We start from the raw sequence: 20,180 nt of genomic DNA, 5'->3' as shown, positions 1-20,180 counted from the left end.
ACCTTTATGGCACAAAGTGAAGAGAACTAAAGAGCCTCTTGATGAAAGTGAGAGAGGAGAGTGAAAAAGTTGGCTTAAAGCTCAACATTCAGAAAACAAAGATCATGGAACCTGGTCCCATCACTTCATTGGCAGGACTGATGCTGAAGCTGAAGCTCCAATACTTTGGCCACCTGATGCAAAGAACTGACTCATTTGAAAAGACCCTGATGCTGGGAAAGATTGAGGGCAGGAAGAGAAGAGGGCGACAGAGGATGAGATGGCTGGATGGCATCACCGATGCGATGGACATGAGTTTGAGTAAACTCCGGTAGTTGGTGATGGACAGGGAAGCCTGGTGTGCTGCAGTCCATGGGGTTGCAAAGAGTTGGACACGCCTCTTTGAACAACTGAACTGAACTGAAAATCACTGCAGAGGGTGACTGCAGTCATGAAATTAGAAGACGATTGTTCCTGGCAGGAAGGCTGTGACAAAACTAAACAACTTGAGAATACTGGATGACTACTGGACGGCTTTGAAGTGAGGAGTGAAATGATCAGATCTGTGATGTGAAAGTTCTCAGATCAGCATCCTGGTTGCATTGTATAAAACAATCAGCAGGGGGCAAAGTACATGGACGTGGAGCAGTGGAGATGAGTTGAAGCTACGTTCTTGAGTTGACGGTGGCAGAGATTGACCCCAATGCTGCTGAACTAGCAGCTGGAAAAGGGTTTAATGAAGGAAGTGTTCACAGAGGTGTGCCAGGGCTAAGGGACCATTCTGAGAGGAACAGGGATAATGGCACACAAGTTACCAAGAAGGGCAACACTTATCCTCCAATTAAAATTCTTTTTAAAAAATAATTAAAAGAAAAGAAAAGCATCAAACACATGAGTCTGGGAAGACTCAGAGGAGGCTGGGTATCACTCAGTATGGATGTGCTGCCGGGATGATGCAGCTAAGCAGAAATCTGTTCAGAGGAATTTTCCATCACACCAAATATGGGGACAAGGAGAAGACTTCCCCACAGATGCCTCTTAAACATGTGGGCACTCTCAGCACAAAGGAATTGGAGAGTCTGTCCCAAGCCAGAGGCCACAGGCCCCTGAGCAGCAGGGAGAGCAGGAGGTCTGGAGTCCAGGATGAGCTTCAAATGTTCAAACATACAAGATAGGGAAAAAAGAGGGAGAGGGACCCCAAAATGATCAGGGGACTGCCAACATCAGCAGGGCAAACACACATGTACGGCAAAGGCACAAAGCATTTCTGGATCAGTCAGTCAGTCATTCAACAAACACATGACAAAATCATAAACAGAGAGAAGTTGCCATTCCTTACACAATGTGGGTTGGAAACATTCTTTTTTCATCCGATTTGCTTTCCAACGATTCCAGCAAAAGGGTAGGTGGGAGACTGTCAGAGTTCTTCTGGGAAGCACCCAGTAGCCCTCCGCCCACCAAAACCAGGGCCACTCCATCTGGTAGGTCCCCCCGAGTTTGGGCTCCTGGAACTCTGCTAAGGGGTGCGGCCCAGGTTTAAAGCGCTTGGCTGAAAAACGAAAATGCACGGAATCACAAGCAGAGCAGCCGATATGTGAGTTTTGGGGGAGTTGAACCCAACATGAATGAAAGAGCAGAGAAGGGTGGCAAGAAAAGGGGTAGACCCAGACAGACACACCGGACAGCCACTCACGGAAGGATACTCCATGAGCCCGAGACAGGGTAGAGACTGAGGAGGAAAGATCAGCCAAGGAAGTGAGGGAGATGCCTCTTCAGAAAACCAAAGAGTTTGACTGAGCCTGAACATGGGGAGCGTGCACTTAACATTTCCCTTCCTCCACGTAAAGTCAAGATGGTCGGAATCATGAGAGAAACTGGCCAAGCGACGCAGAGGTGCAGAGGAAGACCTCTGCAACCTTGCAGGGGTCAAACATCAAGACTGAATGCAAACGCTCCTCCCAAGGGTGTATGGACCTCTCTCAAGGGGGCTGACTGAGGGGGCAAAGAGGAGGAAGGAAGGAAGACCTCATCCTGAACTTTGAATCAAGATGTCATCAGAGTAGCCAGGGAATTAGAAGATCAAGTGACTCCCCACCCCCCTCCCATCCCAGAAAGCCCTGCATCTTAGTCCATCCCAGGCTTTCCAGAACGCCCCAGAAAGCACGTGCCCAGCGAGCAGCTCAGCCGGCCCAAGGCCGGGACAGATGACTCTCTGTGCTGGCTAAGGGCCTAAAGCCAGCGTGCTGATAAGGAAGCTCTTGCAGTAAAAGCAGCTGATTCACAGAGCAAGGAGTGGAGACCTGTGTGACACTTGAACAACAAAGAGCCTTGCCTGACTTCTGCGGTCTCTCCCCCAGCCATCGATTTTGGTTTTTGACTCAAGGGTCCTGGGGATCCTAGGAACCAGGCAGAGCAGAGGTAAGGAGGACAGAGGGGGGTCTCATGGGAAAGAAGGACCTCTAACCGGGGGCTGTCTTGTCCAGATGCCCTCCCCCCTCCAGAGCTCCGGCCGCAGGCACTGAGCACTGAAGGGGGCCAAGGCCAAGAAGCCAAAGCCCAGTTCAACTGAAGCTGGTCTGTGCTGCCATGTTGGGCTGTGCAATTCTCGGCATGGGAACCGTTCCCACCTTCGCCACCACCCTCAAGGAAGGGAGGTCAAGGTGCAGAAAGTCAGAGGATGATATCTGGGGAGATATCGAGTCATGTTTCCATAGTCTTTCTTTTCTCTCTGGCAGGGGTTAGGACTATCTCATTCATGATATCTCCCTCCTGGGAGGGGCCAGACCTGTGTCTGTGAATGCCTGTTGATTGCAATCCACTAATTATAGTGACTCTGGGCAATGAAACCCCATCTTCTCTACTAACACAGACATTTTCATTGTCTCTCTGTCTGGTTAGTGGAATTCTCATTCGGGAAGCTGTGCCCTACTGCATCCAACAGTGGTTCCCATTGTGGACCATTTGATGGGGTTCAATGTCTGTGCAGAAAATAGGTCACTTTGGTACCTCTCCACACATGAAGGAATGATTGTGAGGACACATATGTTTCCCTCAAAGGTTTTTGAGAGTCATCAGATAGACACTCCCTCCTTCTCCTGACACCAAACTCAACATTTCCTTGCAGCTGCAATGATCCTGTCCTCCCAACCTCCTCTACCTTCTAACTGGAGGCCTCTGCTGGGTCCACTGGGTTTTTTCTTCACAAGCTTCCCCCCATACATTCCTGACCACCTCCCATTCCTCCAGTCTCAATCAAGGCAGGTCTGCAACACCAGAGTCAGGCAGCAGGTCGTGCTAGAGTTAAGGACCTGACTTATGGGATGGGGAGACCTGGGGAATGGCTGTGGAAGTTCTGAATCCCCAGATTCCCCAGAAGGCTCTGAACTTGAAGAAGCTTCCTCCTCCTCCCTTGCTGGAGATGATATGGAGACCACTACCCCCCCCCCCCCGCCAAGTTACATGTCTCATCAGGATATGTCCCCACCCCCTTCCTGGCCTCTAGGCCTCTAACTACAGTTAAGTCACAGCATTGCCAGCTGGGGACATGCCTCCACCTACAGTCCAGTCAAAACAGTAAAAATAAACAAGATCACTTCCTAGGAGGATTGCAGAAATCCATGCCCATCTTAAAGGTAAAGAGGATGCAGGGGTGATGGTCGCTACTGTATCTCTATATAATTCACCAGTATGGCCCCCAAAATAAGCCCTGGGGAATGACAAACTGCAGCATAATCAATCAAGTGGTAACCCAGATCCAGCCACTATAGTTTCTTTGGTTTTTGTTGCTGTTGTTCAGTCACTCAGTCATGTCTGACTCTTTGAGACCCCATGAACCACAGCATGCCAGCCCTCCCTGTCCATCACCAACTTCTGGAGTTTACTCAAATTCGTGTCCATTGAGTCGGTGATGCAATCCAACCATCTCATCCTCTGTCATCCCCTTCTCCTCCTGCCTTCAAACTTTCCCAGCATCAGGGTCTTTTCCAATGAGTCAGCTCTTCTTATGAGGTGGCCAAAGTATTGGAGTTTCAGTTTCAACATCAGTCCTCGCAATGAACACCCAGGACTGATCTCCTTTAGGATGGACTGGTTGCATCTCCTTGCAGTCCCAGGGACTCTCAAGAGTCTTCTCCAACACCACAGTTCAAAAGCATCAATTCTTTGGTGCTCAGCCTTCTTCATAGTCCAGCTCTCACATCCATACATGGTTACTGGAAAAAACCAAACCTTTGACTCTACAAACCTTTGTCAGCAAAGTGTATCTAGGTTTGTCATAGCTCTTCAGTAGATGTAGATTAATGTAGTCTCAGGAACATGGTATGTGGCTAACAGTTTAGTGAGTGCTGTGCTTTCCATTGTCATCTAAATTATGAATCAGTAAGAGTTTGTGGCAGATGAAATGAACAATGCTATACATTTATGATCCGGTCCAGGCTGTGTTAACTCTCTCAACCCATATGTTGGTCAGAATATGGTCAGAAGGTGTTTAGTCCCTCTGGTTACCCCTCAGAATATTGCACTGATCTACTTCCATTCATGATGTCATGCTAAATGGACCAGATGAGCAGAAAGGGGAACTTGGAAAGTGATATGCACTCTGATGGAAGGTCAACCCGACAAAGATTCAGGAGCCTTCCATAGAAGTAAAACTTTTAGAGCATCAGTGGCCTGGGGTCCACCAGGAAATCTCATTCAAAATAGAAGACAAAGTGTTGTATCTCACACGTCTCACCATGAAAAAGGAAACATGAGTACTGGGAGGTCTCTTAGAGATCTGGAGACCAGGAAAGACTGCTTTGGCTCATATTCCAAGTGACCTAAAGTAGCTTGCCATGTTAGTCTGGGTCCCAGAGCGGGTCAGCAGGCGGGGCCTGCAACCTCTGCTGCTCAAGCCCTATGATACACACAGGATGGAGAGCAGGCAGGTCAAGAGGGCACCCACAGGCTGCATGAGCAGCCTACCAGACCCGCATTTCATCCTCACCTGCACTTCCTGCCACGTGAGGGATTCCAGATGAGAGACTTTGGGAGAAGCAAAAAGCCTGAGCTCATCTGATGCTCACAACTCTGCTGTAAGGCAGACAGTAGCATCGCCCTCATTCTGCGTTTGCATAAAGGAGGCATGGAGAATGCAAATGAGTTGCTTGAGATGACACACTTGAAAGGCAGATAACGCAGCCTCAAGCCTAAACTCACTGTTCCCAATACCTTGCTATTTTCTTTTTTTTAAATTTTTTCTAATTTTATTTATTTTTTTAGACTGTATTTATTTTATTTTTCCCCATTATTTTTATTAGTTGGAGGCTAATTACTTTACAATATTATAGTGGTTTTTGCCATACTTTACAATATTGTGGTGTATATGTGAATGTATATGTAAATGTGGAGTATATGTGAATATTATAGTGGTTTTTACCATACTTTACAAGATTGTGGTGTATATGTGAATGTACAATAATGTGGTGTATATGTGAATGAATACATTCACATGAATCAGTCATGGGTGTACATGTGTTCCCCATCCTGACCCTCCCTCCCACCTCCCTCCCCATCCCATCCCTCAGGGTCATCCCAGTGCACCATCCCTGAGCACCCTGCCTCATGCATCGAACCTGGACTGGTGATCTATTTCACATATTATAATATACATGTTTCAATGCTATTCTCTCAAATCATTCCACCCTCACCTTCTCCCACAGAGTCGACCGGTCTGTTCTTTACATTATACAGAGCTGAGTAAGTCAGAAAGAAAAACACCAATACAGTATATTAACGCATATATATGGAATTTAGAAAGATGGTAATGATGACCCTATATGTGAGACAGCAAAGGGACACAGATGTAAAGAATGCCTTGCTATTTTCACCAATCAGTTCTGTCCACTGAAAAAGCATGTTGGAGTTGTTATACTATAAGTCACCATTTGCACTCAAGGGGGTACAACCTCTTTTGTAAGACCTACGGCTCAAAGACCCATTTCAAAGACACAAGTCTATGTATATATAAGTAGAAATATAAATGTTACTCTCAGGGAAATGAAAATACACATGCAACCATACAGAAAATGACGACATCTCAGATGATGATTAATAAACACAGAACAAAGACAAAAAGCCACTTAAAGACAGACAAGAGATGCACTGACCTGAGAAAGATATGGAATGTTATTCTGGTCAATTCCAGCTTGCTGAAATCAGAAAAAAGGGGGAAAAAGAAAACATTACAGCAAGGAGTGTTAACAAAGAAAACTAAGTGTGAGACCAATTTGTACACTAAAAAGAAAGGACTCCAAGAGCAAGAGTGCCTTGCTGGGCTGGTACACACCCAGATCAAGAAAAATGGCAGGCTAAAGTATGTCTTGAGGGGCTTCCCAGGTGGCTTAGCAGTAAAGAATCCGCCTGCCAATGCAAGAGACGCAGGTTCGATATCTGGGTCAGGAAGATCCCCTGAAGGAGGAAATGGCAACCCACTCCAGTATTCTTGCCTGGTAAATCCTCTGGATAGAGGAGCTTGGTGGGCTATAGTCCATGGGGTCACAAACAATCAGACATAACTTAGCGACTGAGCAACAACCACAAAAGAATGCCTTGCACACTTAAGCATAAACTTATATTTGCTCTTAAGATAAAATTTAAAAAGACCTGCCATATTTTGAGTCTTTGTTGTTTTGTGAAGAGCTTGGCTTCATTTTGGATGTCATACAAATGTGTTCTAACTTTTCAAGTACTCAGAAATAGCTACTAGGGTAAACCTGTGGCCCACCTCATATGTTTCCTTTTCTCACTGGTTTTAGAGCTGTTTTTGGTGGGAAGGTAAGCTTGGTATAAATTATCCTCAAGTCACAGAATAGAAATCATTGTAAGATTGTTTTTGATCACAAGTGCATTGGAGGGTACATTTGAAGTACCTATTCCTAGTTTTTAGTTGTACTGTTTACAAAATAGTTAAAACTACCCACTTCTGTTGGTGTGACAGTGATTGTGGGGTGGAGGTATAGTTGTACAGGATACTAAACTAATACAGAAAAGAGCACAAAAGCCGTGGCTAGAAATAGATTTCTGTACCTCTGCAACTTTAAGGAACCGTCCCAATTTGGTCATTCTTTCGAGGAACTTGATGTAAATATCCAAACTTTCCCTGCATTGCTTCTTCCCCATGTCAAAATATTTCTCTAAAAATAGAAAAAAAATGACAAAGTAGCCAGTATTGTAGCAGTCCCAAGTTTCATTCCTTTCTGATGATTCTATGTTAATTCTGGATATGATTTTAACTTCTTGAAAACAATTACAGTTTTAATCCAGTAATGTTTTGCTTTAACAAACAACAACACTGCACATCTAAGTATAACCAACAGATTTTTTATACAGGAACTACTGCATGCCGGACACTGGTGCTGGTAATATATATGGCATTTAATAGCATACACATATAATTTAGATGGTTTAGTTTAATTTCTACAAATTCTAGTCTGGAATCTTTTTTGAGTAACATCAGGTTCTGATGGTCTCTGATAGAGGGGTTGTATTTCCTACTGTTTATAACTCAACAAATGTACCAGGCACTTCCTAAATGTAAAAATTATCTCAAATTGTCAACAACGAAACTGGTTAGGGCTAAATGATGACTGAAATTTCCTAAAAAGCCTAAGAAACATTTGTTTGTATATGATCAAAACAATAATTTGTAGGCTGTATCTTAGGAAAGTTAGAATTGTACTATTTGACATTAGTTGAGTGGGACTTACTGTGTAATGAATAAATATGGCAATCCATGTTAATTTCCCAATAAATTTCCCAGAAATATCAGTTAGCACTTATATACAAATTGAAAAGTTCTAAAAGAGACACAGATGTACAGAACAGACTTTTAGACTCTGTGGGAGAAGGTGAGGGTGGGATGTTCAGAGAGAACAGCATTGAAACAAGTATACTATCAAAGGTGAAACAGATCACCAGCCCAGGCTGGATGCATGAGACGGGTGCTCAGAGCTGGTGCACTAGGAAGACCCAGAGGGATCGGATGGGGAGGGAGGCGGGAGGGGGGATCAGGATGGGGAACACATGTAAATCCATGACTGATTCATGTCAATGTATGGCAAAAACCACTAGAATATTGTAAAGTAATTAGCCTCCAACTAATAAAAATAAATAAAAAAGAAAAAAATAAAGATGTTTATAACGGGGCTGAGTGGAGAATGAAGTAGTAATATACGCTATCATGTGGATGAACCTTGAAAATATTATGCTACATGAAAGAAGTCAGATATAAAAGGCCACGTATAATTCTATTATTATGAAATGAAAATAGGTAAATCAATAGAGGCAGAAAATATATCAGTATTTCCTAGGGATCGGGAGAAGGCATAAGTAACTACTGACTACTAATGGGTATAGGGTTTGGTGATGATGAAAATATTCTGGAATTAGACAGTAGTGATAATTGCATAACTCTGACTATACTAAAAACTACTGAACTGTAGATTTTAAAAAGTAAACGCAATAATTTTCAATTAAAATAAGTGCCAATTTATAATGTATATTGCTTAATAAATAGTAAGCTTAAAAAAAGCAATATGATGTCTAATTATGTAAATATGTATGACCTTGTAAAGATCTTCTATTTTGAACCTAAAACACAGATGAATCTCAATGTAGATATAAAGGGTTTTTACAAATAAAGTATTTTTGCCAATTTAGTTTTTAAAAAGTCATGTTTATTTTAGCTTACCTAACAGATTAAGGATCCCCTCATTATAGGCTGCAAAGAGGCGAAGAGAATCCTTAAAGAGGAGCATGAAAGCAGCATGTATTATACCATTAGTTAGTTCATCAGCATTTGCCTGGAAATTAAAGAGGAATCGATTACCACCACATTTTTTCCCCTCTCTCACCTACAATCAAACAATGCTGCTTAACAATATTTTTTTCAAAAAAGGATTTATAAACCTCTTACATTAAAATTCAGAAGAGCATCAAACTGAATTTGAATAACTGGAAGAGTGTTCAGCAGCTGCTTAGTGTTCATAGTTCTCATCACACCATCTGTCCTATAAAAGAAAAGAAGTTCATAACATCAATGCTAATTAAGAGTTTGAGAAGCACTGTGACATCGGCATCTTGAAAAATAGCTGCGTTTTTGCCAAACTACATATCAGAACAGATATATACTGCAATACTTCTTGCTTACAAACTAACAATATTTACCTACCCTCTCTTGGTTTTGGTGATGTCTGACTCCATCAGTCTATATGCGAGTGACTTTTCATTCAAGTACTTGCTATATCGTCTGATGAAAGCTGACATAGTATAGCCTAAAAATGAAATACCTTTTATTATTTCCAGTTTAACCAATGTTAACCATTTACAACATACATCAACAAATGCAAAGATTTATCATTCCACATTCACGCATATCCCTCAACAATATCTTTGAAACATAAAACACTAGAATGGCTTTTATTACTCACCGAGTACAGTATTTCTAAAACTTTCTGTTAAAGATTACTTTTAAAATGAGTTTATGCTTATTTATTTATTTTTAATTTTAATTGGAAGCTAATTACTTTACAATATTGTGGTGGTTTTTGCCATACATTGACATGAATCAGCCATGGGTGTACATGTGTTCCCCATCCTGACCCTCCCTCCCACCTCCCTCCCCATCCCATCCCTCAGGGTCATCCCAGTGCACCAGCCCTTCCTCAAAGTGTTGATATCACCTTTGGATATGGTATTGATGGTGACATTTCTGAACCGGAGAAATAACTGAACTTTACTAGTTCCTTTCACATTTTCACAGACACTATTATAAATCCTTAGCACGTTCCTGTCACCCCCTATCCCCTTGTTACCATCGTTCCGGTCTTCCTTTCACTCAACAAATGACCTTGCCCCTACTTCATAGACAAAATGTAAAGAGAAAGGTCATGACAGAAACTCAGCTGCTCACTATGGGCCTTGATTCATTTATTCAATTTACTTATTCAATTAACAATTATTCAGTGTTCACTATGATACTGTAGGTTCAGGATTGAACAATACAGACCCCCCCCTTCCTGCCAAAAAAAAAAAAAAACACCCTGCCTACACGGATCTTATACTCCAATGGTGATTGATAGACAAGCAAAAGAAAAGAAAAATACAGAGATGTTTAGTTGCTGAGAAGTGGAAAGAATAAAACTCAGGCAGAGAAGGGATAAAGGGACCATGATTTTTGGGAGACTGAGCAAGGAAAGCTTCACTGAATAAATACCTGCATATGTGTTGCGTCAATGAATTTAGAAATTACTTTCCATCATAAAACGTACACCACATTACACCCTTCATCATTCAGAACCATTTTTTTTAAACTAGGCATGGTTTCCAGACCTTTTCCCTCCTTGCCACAAAGAAATATTTCCATCAAAGAATCATCTTACCTTCTACGACACTTTTATCCAGAAAGTTGTGTAAAGTGAACAAAGAACTTCTCGATGCAAGATGTTGGATAAAACGCTGTCAAACAAGTGTGCCAAATTCTCAAAATTAGTTTTGGTTCACAAATAGAGTTCATTCATGATTTTGTCTTTGTGAATACATACTTAACATAATTCTATCATACATATCTTCTATTTCAGGGGCATTGATTAAGGTGAGCACCATCACACCCTGGGCTAGCCAACATAAGGATCTATAGTGCTGCCAAGTCTGTTGACATACCCCCCAAATAAACAAGGGGTTAAACATTAAAGCTAATGTGAATACACACTTTTCACCCACGCCTTTCTATCAGTAACACCTCAGGAGTTAGGGACACTGACCCACCATGCAGTCAAAAATTCCCATATAATTCATAGTATATAAAGTGAAAGTTGCTCAGTCATGTCAGACTCTTTGCAACCCCATCAACTATATATACAGTGCATGGAATTCTCCAGGCCAGAATACTGGAGCAGGTAGCCTTTCCCTTCTCCAGGGGATCTTCCCAATCCAAGGATCAAACCCAGGTCTCCCATACTGCAGGTGATTCTTTACCAGCTGAGCCACCAGGGGATAAAACCCACATATAATTTACAGTCAGCTATCTGTAGATGCCATACCACTGTGACTGTGATTCCATCCATGCCTATGGAGTCAACCAAGCATGGATACTGTAGTATTTACGATGGAAAAAAGCCACATACAAGGGGACTTGTGCAGTTCAAACCTGAGATATTCAAGGGTCAGTGGCAATTACAGGATTAATTATTTTGATCATTCATGTTAAATTATTTAACAATTCAATTAATAGAAAAATAAAAAGAATACTTTGATACATCTCTGGACCCCACTGCCCAGAAATGGCAACTGCTAACTTTTGCACATATCTCCTTCAGTTCTACTTTTTGGCAGGAATTTATTTATCATTTATTTATTTATTTGGCTGAGTTAGGTTTTAGTTGCAGCACACACACAACTGCTCTGGCAAAGAGTCAGATATGACTGAGCATGCATGTGCGCACACACACACACCCATATGCCACTGCTCTGGCACAGAGTCAGACACAACCAAACACACACACACCAAAAACCACACACACACACAGCCATACACCACTGTTCCACCACAGATAGTCAGACACTATTGAGCACACACACCCATATGCCACTGCTCCTGTGCAAATAGTCGGACATGATTGAGCACACACACACACACACACACACACACACCCATATTCCACTGCTCCAGCACAAAGAGTCAGACAGGACTGAGCACAAACACATGCACACACACACACCCATATGCCACTGCTCTGGTGTAGAGTTGGACAGGACTGAGCACACACACACATGCACACTCCCATATGCCACTGCACCAGCAAAAAGAGTCAGACATGACTAAACATGGACACACACACACAAACCCATCTGCCACTGTGCTGGAGGAGTCAGACACAACCAAACACACACACACACACACACACACCCATACACCACTGTTCTACCACAAAGAGTCAGACACTACTGAGCACACACACACACACACATATATATGCCACTGCTCCAGTGCAAAAAGTCGGACACGACTGAGCAGACACACACACACACAGACACACACCCATCCATCACTGCTCCAGTGCAAAGAATCGGACATAACTGAGCTCACACACAGACATACACACACCCATACACCACTGTGCAAACAGTAGGACACAACTGAGTTTGCACACAGACACACACACACATCCATACGCCACAGCTCCAGCACAAAGAGTTGGACACGCCTGAGCACACGCACACACACATGCACACATCCACATGCCACTGCTCTGGTGCAGAGTCAGACACGCCTGAGCACACACACACACACATGCACACATCCACATGCCACTGCTCTGGTGCAGAGTCAGACACGACTCAGCACACACACACACACATGCACACATCCACATGCCACTGCTCTGGTGCAGAGTCAGACACGACTCAGCACACACACACACACACACACACACACACACACACATATGCCACTGCTCTGGTGCAGAGTTGTACATGACTGTGTACACACACACACACACACACACACACACACAGAGCCAGCCGCCACTGCTCCGGTGCAGGGAGTCAGACATGACTGAGCATGCATGCATGCACGCACACACACACACACACACACCCATATGCCACTGCCCCAGCACAAAGAGTCAGACAGGATTGACATGCACACACACAAACACACCTCCATACGCCGCTCTGGTGCAGAGTTGGAAAAGACTGAGCACACAAATACACACACACACACTCACAGCCATCTGCCACTACTCTGGTGCAAAGAGTCGGACACGACTGAGCATGCACACACACACATCCATATGCCACTGTTTCAGAGCAAAGAGTCGGACATGACTGAGTGTACACACACACACACCCATCCACCACTGCTCTGGTGCAAAGAATCAGACACTACTGAGCATACACACAAACACACATACCCAACACCACTGCTCAGGTGCATAGAGTCAGAAACGACTGAGCTCACACACAGACACACACACACACCCCCATACGCCGCTGCTCTGGCACAAAGAGTCGGACATGACTGAGCTCACACACACACACACACCCTCATATGCCACTACTCTATTGCAAAGAGTCAGAGAGGACTGAGCGCACACACACACACACACACACACACGGACACACCCATACACCACTGTGCCAGTGCAAAGAGTAGGACATGACTGAGTATGCATGCACACACGTGCACACACACACACACACACATGCACATACATATCCCACTGCTCCGGTGCAAAGAGTCGGACATGACTGAGCACATGGGCACCAACACACCCCCATATGCCACTGCTCCGGTGCAGTCGGACACGACCGAGCACACACACACACCCATAAGCCACTGTTCTACCACAAAGAGTCAGACACTACTGAGTGCACACGCACACACAACACTGCTCTGGTGCACAAGTCAGACAGGACTGAGCACGCGTGTGCACACACACACACACACACACACACACACACAGCCATCCGCCACTGCTCTGGCACCAAGAGTCAAACACGACTGAGCACGTACACACACACACACAGAGTCACATGCCACTGCTCCACCACAAAGAGTCGGAGACTACTGAGCACACACACAGACACACACTCATATGCCACTGCTCTGGTGCAGTCGGACACAACCGAGCATGCACACTACTGTTCCACCACAAAGAGCTGGACACTACTGAGTGCGCAGACACACACACATACCCATATGCCGCTGCTCCAGTGCAAAGACTCGGACATGACAGAACACACACACAGACGCACACACCCATATGCCAAGCTCAGGCACAAAGAGTGGGACAGGACTGAGCATGAACACACACACCCATATGCCACTGCTCTGGCAGAGTCAGAGACGACTGAGCACACACAAACACACACACATACAGCCATCTGCCACTTCTCCAGCGCCAAGAGTCAGACATGACTAAGCACGCATACAACACCCACACAACCACACGCCCCTGCTCTGGTGCAGAGTTGGACACGTCCAAGCAAACACACACACAGCCATACACCACTGCTCCACCACAAAGAGTCAGACACTACTGAGCACACACACACACAGACACATGCACACCCATATGCCACTGCTCCAGCAAAAAGAGTCAGACATGACTGAACACGCGCACACACACACACACACACCCCCCCATATGCCACTGCTCTGGTGCAGAGTCAGACATGACAGCACACACACATACACACACACACACACACCCATATGCCATTCCTCCAGCACAGAGTCAGACAGGACTGAGCATGAACACACAGACACACACACATGCACACACCCATAAACCACTGCTCAGGCACAGAATCAGACACGACTGATCTCACACACACACACACGCACACACCCATATGCCACTGCTCCGACAAAAAGTCAGACGCGACGGAACACACACACACACACCCATATGCCCCTGTGCTGGCGCAGTTGGACATGACCAAGCACGTGCACACACACGCACACACACACACACACCCATATGCCACTGTTCCACCACAAAGAGGCAGACACTACAGACTGCATACACACACACACACACACACCCCTATATGCCACTGCTCTGGAGTGAAGAGTTGGACATGACTGAGCACACACACCCATATAAAACTGCTCTGGTGCAAGGAGACAGGACTGAGCACATGCGCACACACACACACACACACACCCATACTCCACTGCTCTGGTGCAGAGTCAGATACTAGTGAGCGCGTGCGTGCACACACACACACACACACAGCCATCTGCCACTGCTCCGGTGCAAAGAGTCAGACACACCTGAGCTGCACACACACACACACACACACACCCCCATATGCCACTGCTCCAGTGCAAAGTGTCAGACAGGACTGAGCATGCACACACACATACATACCCAACACCACTGCTCAGGCGCATAGACTTGGACACCACTGAGCTCACACAGACACACATGCACACTCATATGCCACTGCTTTGACACAAAGGGTCAGACACGACTGAGCTCACACACACACACACACCACTGTTCTGCTACAAAGAGTTGGACAGGACTGAGCACAGACACACACACACATACTCAGCCATACGCCACTGCTCCAGCACAAAGAGTTGGACATGACTGAGTATGCATGCACACATGCACACACACACAACCATATCCCACTGCTCTGATGCAAAGAGTCGGACACGACTGAGCGTGCGCATGCACACACAGTCACCCATAAACCACTGCTCCGGTACAGAGTTGCACACCTCTGAGCATGCACATACACACACACACACACACACACACACACACACATACACACACCCATCCGCCACTGTTCCAGCACAAAGTGTCGGACATGACTGAGAATGCACACACACACACAGACCCCCATACTTGCGCCACAGGGAGTCTCTGGGCAACAGATAACTTTAAGAATGGGACCCCTCTCAGAAGCCCGAGTTGTTACTCCGCTGCCTATTATGTCCCAAGGTTCAGGCTGAATGTGCAAAGAGTTCGACGTTTGGAGTTAAAGAGACCATAGTTTGAGTTCCAGGCTCAATCAAAGGCACTGGAGTGTGAACGCCCCCTCCCCCACGCCCCCGTGCCCATGGCCGCCATGCGGTGGGGGGGGAAGGGTGCTGGGGCTGCGGCAGGGCCTGAGCAGCCATAGAGCCCACTCACCCGCCAAGTGTTTCGGCTCGGGTTCGGTGGGCTCGTTGGTGGTCGCCGCGAGGGCAGCCTTGGACGCAGACGATCCCATAAGTGCGTCGCTGTCAGCCAGCCACGAGGATAATGGCCGCAGAAGCTGGTCCCTCCTCTTCCGGCCAGCGGACTGAGCCTGGACCCGGGCGATGGGAGGGGCGCCTGAGATGACGGAAGAAAGACCTTGCGTGGCAGCCGGCCTTCACCGTCACTCTGTCCTGCGCCCCCTGACGCGGGCCTGCAGAATTATGAGGTGAGGCATGAAGTCACGAGGCACCGGGGCCGAGTATAGGGGGTTCAGGGGGGTAGGACCCTGCGTGAGGCGGAGCATCTCAGGCGACCAAGGCATGATAGACCCTCAATAAGAGAATAAACAACTGCCATTGAGTGAATATCATGAGAAAGAGGGACATATTGGGGACCACAGATGAAAGATCTGGAGATCTTTTGGTCTTTGGAAGTTAAGTGGTCATGTGACAGTGCTGTGGAAATCCTTGACCTGGCCTTCTTAAGGAGGCTTCCGTCACGGGTAATGGGACTTGTATCCTGCCTGAGTCCCTGGCCTTCAACCCTTCACCCAGCATCATATATGGAAGTTCATAGACTTCTTCATACTATTCCGTCTACCCCTGCAGTCTGTAGTGACCTTACTACTCTCAATCTTGATAGTAATGTATGCCTTCTGTCTCTTTTTCTTCCATGATTGATCTGGCTAGACAACTATCAATTTGATTGATCCTCTCAAAGGACCACGGTTTAGTTTCATTGATTTTCTCTGTATTCTCTTTCTGTCATTGATTTCTGCTCCTATCTGTATTATTCCATTGCTTCTACTTACTTGCAGTTTATTTACCTCTTCACTTTCTAGTTTCTGAAGAGAGGTTCGATTCCTTGTTTAAGATTCTTTTTTATAATATAGGACATTAGGGTTAAGTACGGCTTTTGTTTCTGTCAAAGATATTGTTTCAGTCTCTTAAATATTATTGAGATCTATTTTATAGAACAGAATATATGCGCTACACAGGTAAATGTTCAGTGTACCCTTGAAAGCTGCATATTTTTAAAATTAATTTATTTTTGTATTGAAGGATAATTGCTTTACGGAATTTTGTTGTTTTCTGGCAAACTTCAATATGAATCAGCCATAGGTATACATATATCCATTCCCTTTTGAACTTCCCTCCTATCTCCCTCCCCATCCCACCCCTCTAGGTTGATACAGAGCCCCTGTTTGAGTTTCCTGAACCATACAGCAAATTCCCATTGGCTATTTTACATATGGTAATGTAAGTTTCCATGTTACTCTTTACATACATTTTACCCTCTTCTCCCCTCTCCCCATGTTCATAAATCTATTCTCTATGTCTGTTTCTCCACTGCTACCCTGTAAATAGATTCTTCAGTACCATTTTTCTAGATTCTGTATATATGCATTAGAATATGATATTTATCTTTCTCTTTCCAACTTACTTCACTTTGTATAATAAGTTCTAGGTTCATCCACCTCATTAGAACTGACTCAAAGGCATACCTTTTTATGGCTGAGTAATATTCCACTGTGTACATGTACCACAACTTCTTTATCCGTTTATCTGTCTAGAGACATCTAGGTTGCTTTCATGTTCTAGCTGTTGTAAATAGTACTGCAATGAACAATGGGATACATGTATCTTTTTCAACCCTGATTTCCTCAGGGAATATGCCTAGCAGTGGGATTGCTGGGTCTATGTTGTTTTATTTCTTAGTTTTTTTAAAGGATCTCCATTACCGTCTTCCATTAGTAGCTGACAAAGTTCACTCCCACCAACAGTGCAAGAGCTTCTTTTTCTCCACACCCCTTCAGCATTTTTGTCTGTAGACTTTTTGGATGATGGCCATTTGCCAGTTGAGGTGATAGCTCATTGTAAATTTTTGATTTTGCATTTCCTCTATAATGAGCCGATGTTGGAATATTTTTCAGTGTTTGTTAGCCTCTGTATGTCTTTCTTTGTGAGAATGTCTGTTTAGGTATTTTCCCACTTTTTGATTGGGTTGTTTGGTTTTCTGGTATTGAGTTGTATGAGTTGCTTGTATATTTTGGAAATTAATCCTTTGTCAGTTGTTTCATTTGCTATTATTTTCTCCCATTCTGAGGGTTTTCTTTTCACCTTGCTTATAGTTTCCTTTGCTGTGCAAAAGCTTTTAAGTTTAATCAGGTCTCACTTGTTTACTTTTGTTTTTATTTCTATTACTCTAGGAGGTGGGTCATAAAGGATCTTGCTTTCACTTATGTCATCAAGTGTTCTGCCTATGTTTTCCTTTAAGAGTTTTACAGTTTCTGGTCTTACATTTAGGTCTTCGAAAGCTGCATTTTTTTTTTCCTGCTCAATGCAGTGTTCCATTAAATGTGTTTTACAGTTATTTGTGATACAGTTACTTGTGATACAATACAAGTGACTGAAGCTTTGTTCATTTGTATTTTTATAGCCTTTGTCCCCCACCATGAGCTTCAGGTTGGAGACTTTATTTTGCTATGTCTTCAAGTTCAATGATCTTAGCTTTTGCAGAGTCTAATCTTCTCTTAATCCCGTTTTGGACAGTTTTCATGTCCAGTAAGGTGTTTTTCATCTCTAAAATTTCCATTTGATTCTTATCTTTTAATGCTCTCTTCATTAGGTTTACATTTTCCTTTAAACCCTTGGCAGAAGGAAAGAAATTATAAAGATCAGTGCTGAACTAGATGAAATAGAGACAAAGAAAACAAAGCAAAGATCAATGAAACTAAAAGCTGGTTTTTTGAAAAGATGAACAAAATTTATAAAACTTCAGCCAGATTAATCAAGGAAAAAAAGAGAGGACTCAAGTCAATAAAATTAGAAAGGAAAAGGGGGAAGTTACACCTGACACCACAGAAATAGAAAGGACTGTAAGAGACTACTACAAGCAACTATATGCCAATAAAATGGACAATCTGGGGAGGGGAGTAGGAATGGACAAATTCTTAGAAAGGTACAATCTCCCAAAACTGAACCAAGAAGAAATAGAAAATATGAAAAAAAAAACAACAACCACAAGTTCTGAAACTGAAACTGTGATTTAAAAACTCCAAACAAGGACTTCCATGGTGCTCCAGTGGTGAAGACTCTGTATTCCCAATTCAAGGGGTCTGGGTTTGATCCTTGGTCAGGGAACAAGATCCCACATCCCACGGCAACTAAGAGTTTCCATGTCACAATTAAGAGTTTACATGCCATAGTTCAACTCCTGGGTGGCAGATTGGCTTCAGAATGGCCAGTAGCGGTGGACAGGCCAGGGTGCCCTCCACTCTGGGTGTCCTCCAACATCAGCTCCAGCCTTACCCAGACTCCCCTTCCAATCACTCCATCAGGGCCTTTGCCACTACCCCCAGCCACAAGCTGACTGACACCCAGAGACCAGTGAAAGTTTACATGCTCAACAAGGACCAGCATTGGACAACCAGGGCACTAGGAATGTTATCCAGCTATGCTGAACAGCTGAAGGGCATGTCCCTGCTAGTTAGGGCCTGACAAAATGTGGTTGACTGGAAAAGGGAATGGCAAACCACTTCAATATTCTTGCCTTGAAAACCCCATGAACAGGATGAAAAGGCAATAAGATGTGTCACTGAAAGATGAACCTCCAGGTTGGTAGGTGTCCAATATACTACTGGGGAAGAGCATAGAAATAGCTACATAAAGAATGAAGAGGATAAGCCAAAGTGGAAACGATGCCCAGTTGTGGTTATATCTGGTGGTGAAAGTAAAGACCAGAAAGTATACATGGATATCACCAGATGGTCAGTACTGAAATCAGATTGATTATATTCTTTGCAGCTGAAGATGGAGAAGCTCTACACAGTCAGCTGGAGCCAACTCTGGCTCAGATCATTAGCTCCGTATTGCAAAGTTCAGGCTCAAATTGAAGAAAGTAGGGAAAACCACTAACTCATTCAGGTATGACCTAAATCAAATCCCTTAGTATTATACAGTGGAGGTGATGAATAGATTCAAGGGATTAGATCTGGTAGACAGAGTGCCTGAAGAACTATGGACAGAGGTTCGTAACATTGTACATGAGGTGGTGACCCAAACGATCCCAAACAAATGCAAGAAGGCAAAGAGGTTGACTAAGGAGGCCTTACAAATGGCTGAGAAAAGAAGAAAAGTGAAAGGCAAAGGAGAAAGGAAAGATATACACAACAGAATGCAGGGTCCCAGAGAATAGCAAACAGAGATAAGAAAGCCTTCTTAAGTGGACAATGGAAAGAAAAATAGGAAAATAACAGAATGGGAAAGATTAGAAATCTCTTTAAGAAAATTGGAGATACCAAGGGAACATTTCATGCAAAGATCAGCACAATAAAGGACAAAAATGGCAAGGTCCTAACAAAAGCAAACAGATTAAGAAGAGATGCAGGAATACACAGAAGAACTGTACAAAAAAGCTCTGCATTACCCAGACAACCACGATGGTGTGATCACTCACCCA

The 20,180-nt window shown here is 44.2% G+C and overlaps 1 protein-coding gene across 1 annotated transcript in view; it reads right to left on the bottom strand.

The window, feature by feature from the left end:
* The window catches only part of LOC122435799, a 42,391-nt gene extending 26,350 nt beyond the window's left edge, over positions 1–16,041 (bottom strand). The window contains exons 1-9 of the mRNA XM_043459872.1: positions 15,963–16,041; positions 15,672–15,854; positions 11,058–11,083; positions 10,398–10,473; positions 9,188–9,290; positions 8,933–9,026; positions 8,708–8,819; positions 7,045–7,151; positions 6,126–6,167 (exon numbers count right to left, since the gene is read on the bottom strand). Coding sequence (XP_043315807.1) covers positions 6,126–6,167; positions 7,045–7,151; positions 8,708–8,819; positions 8,933–9,026; positions 9,188–9,290; positions 10,398–10,473; positions 11,058–11,083; positions 15,672–15,854; positions 15,963–16,041 — 822 coding nt within the window. The remainder of the gene's footprint in view (positions 1–6,125; positions 6,168–7,044; positions 7,152–8,707; positions 8,820–8,932; positions 9,027–9,187; positions 9,291–10,397; positions 10,474–11,057; positions 11,084–15,671; positions 15,855–15,962) is intronic.
* Positions 16,042–20,180: the final 4,139 nt, after the last annotated feature.

This window comes from Cervus canadensis, chromosome X (genome assembly GCF_019320065.1).
Source record: "Cervus canadensis isolate Bull #8, Minnesota chromosome X, ASM1932006v1, whole genome shotgun sequence".
NCBI lineage: Eukaryota > Metazoa > Chordata > Mammalia > Artiodactyla > Cervidae > Cervus > Cervus canadensis.
The sequence above is the reverse complement of the archived record's forward strand: the minus strand, read 5'-3'. Positions and strand labels throughout refer to the sequence as shown.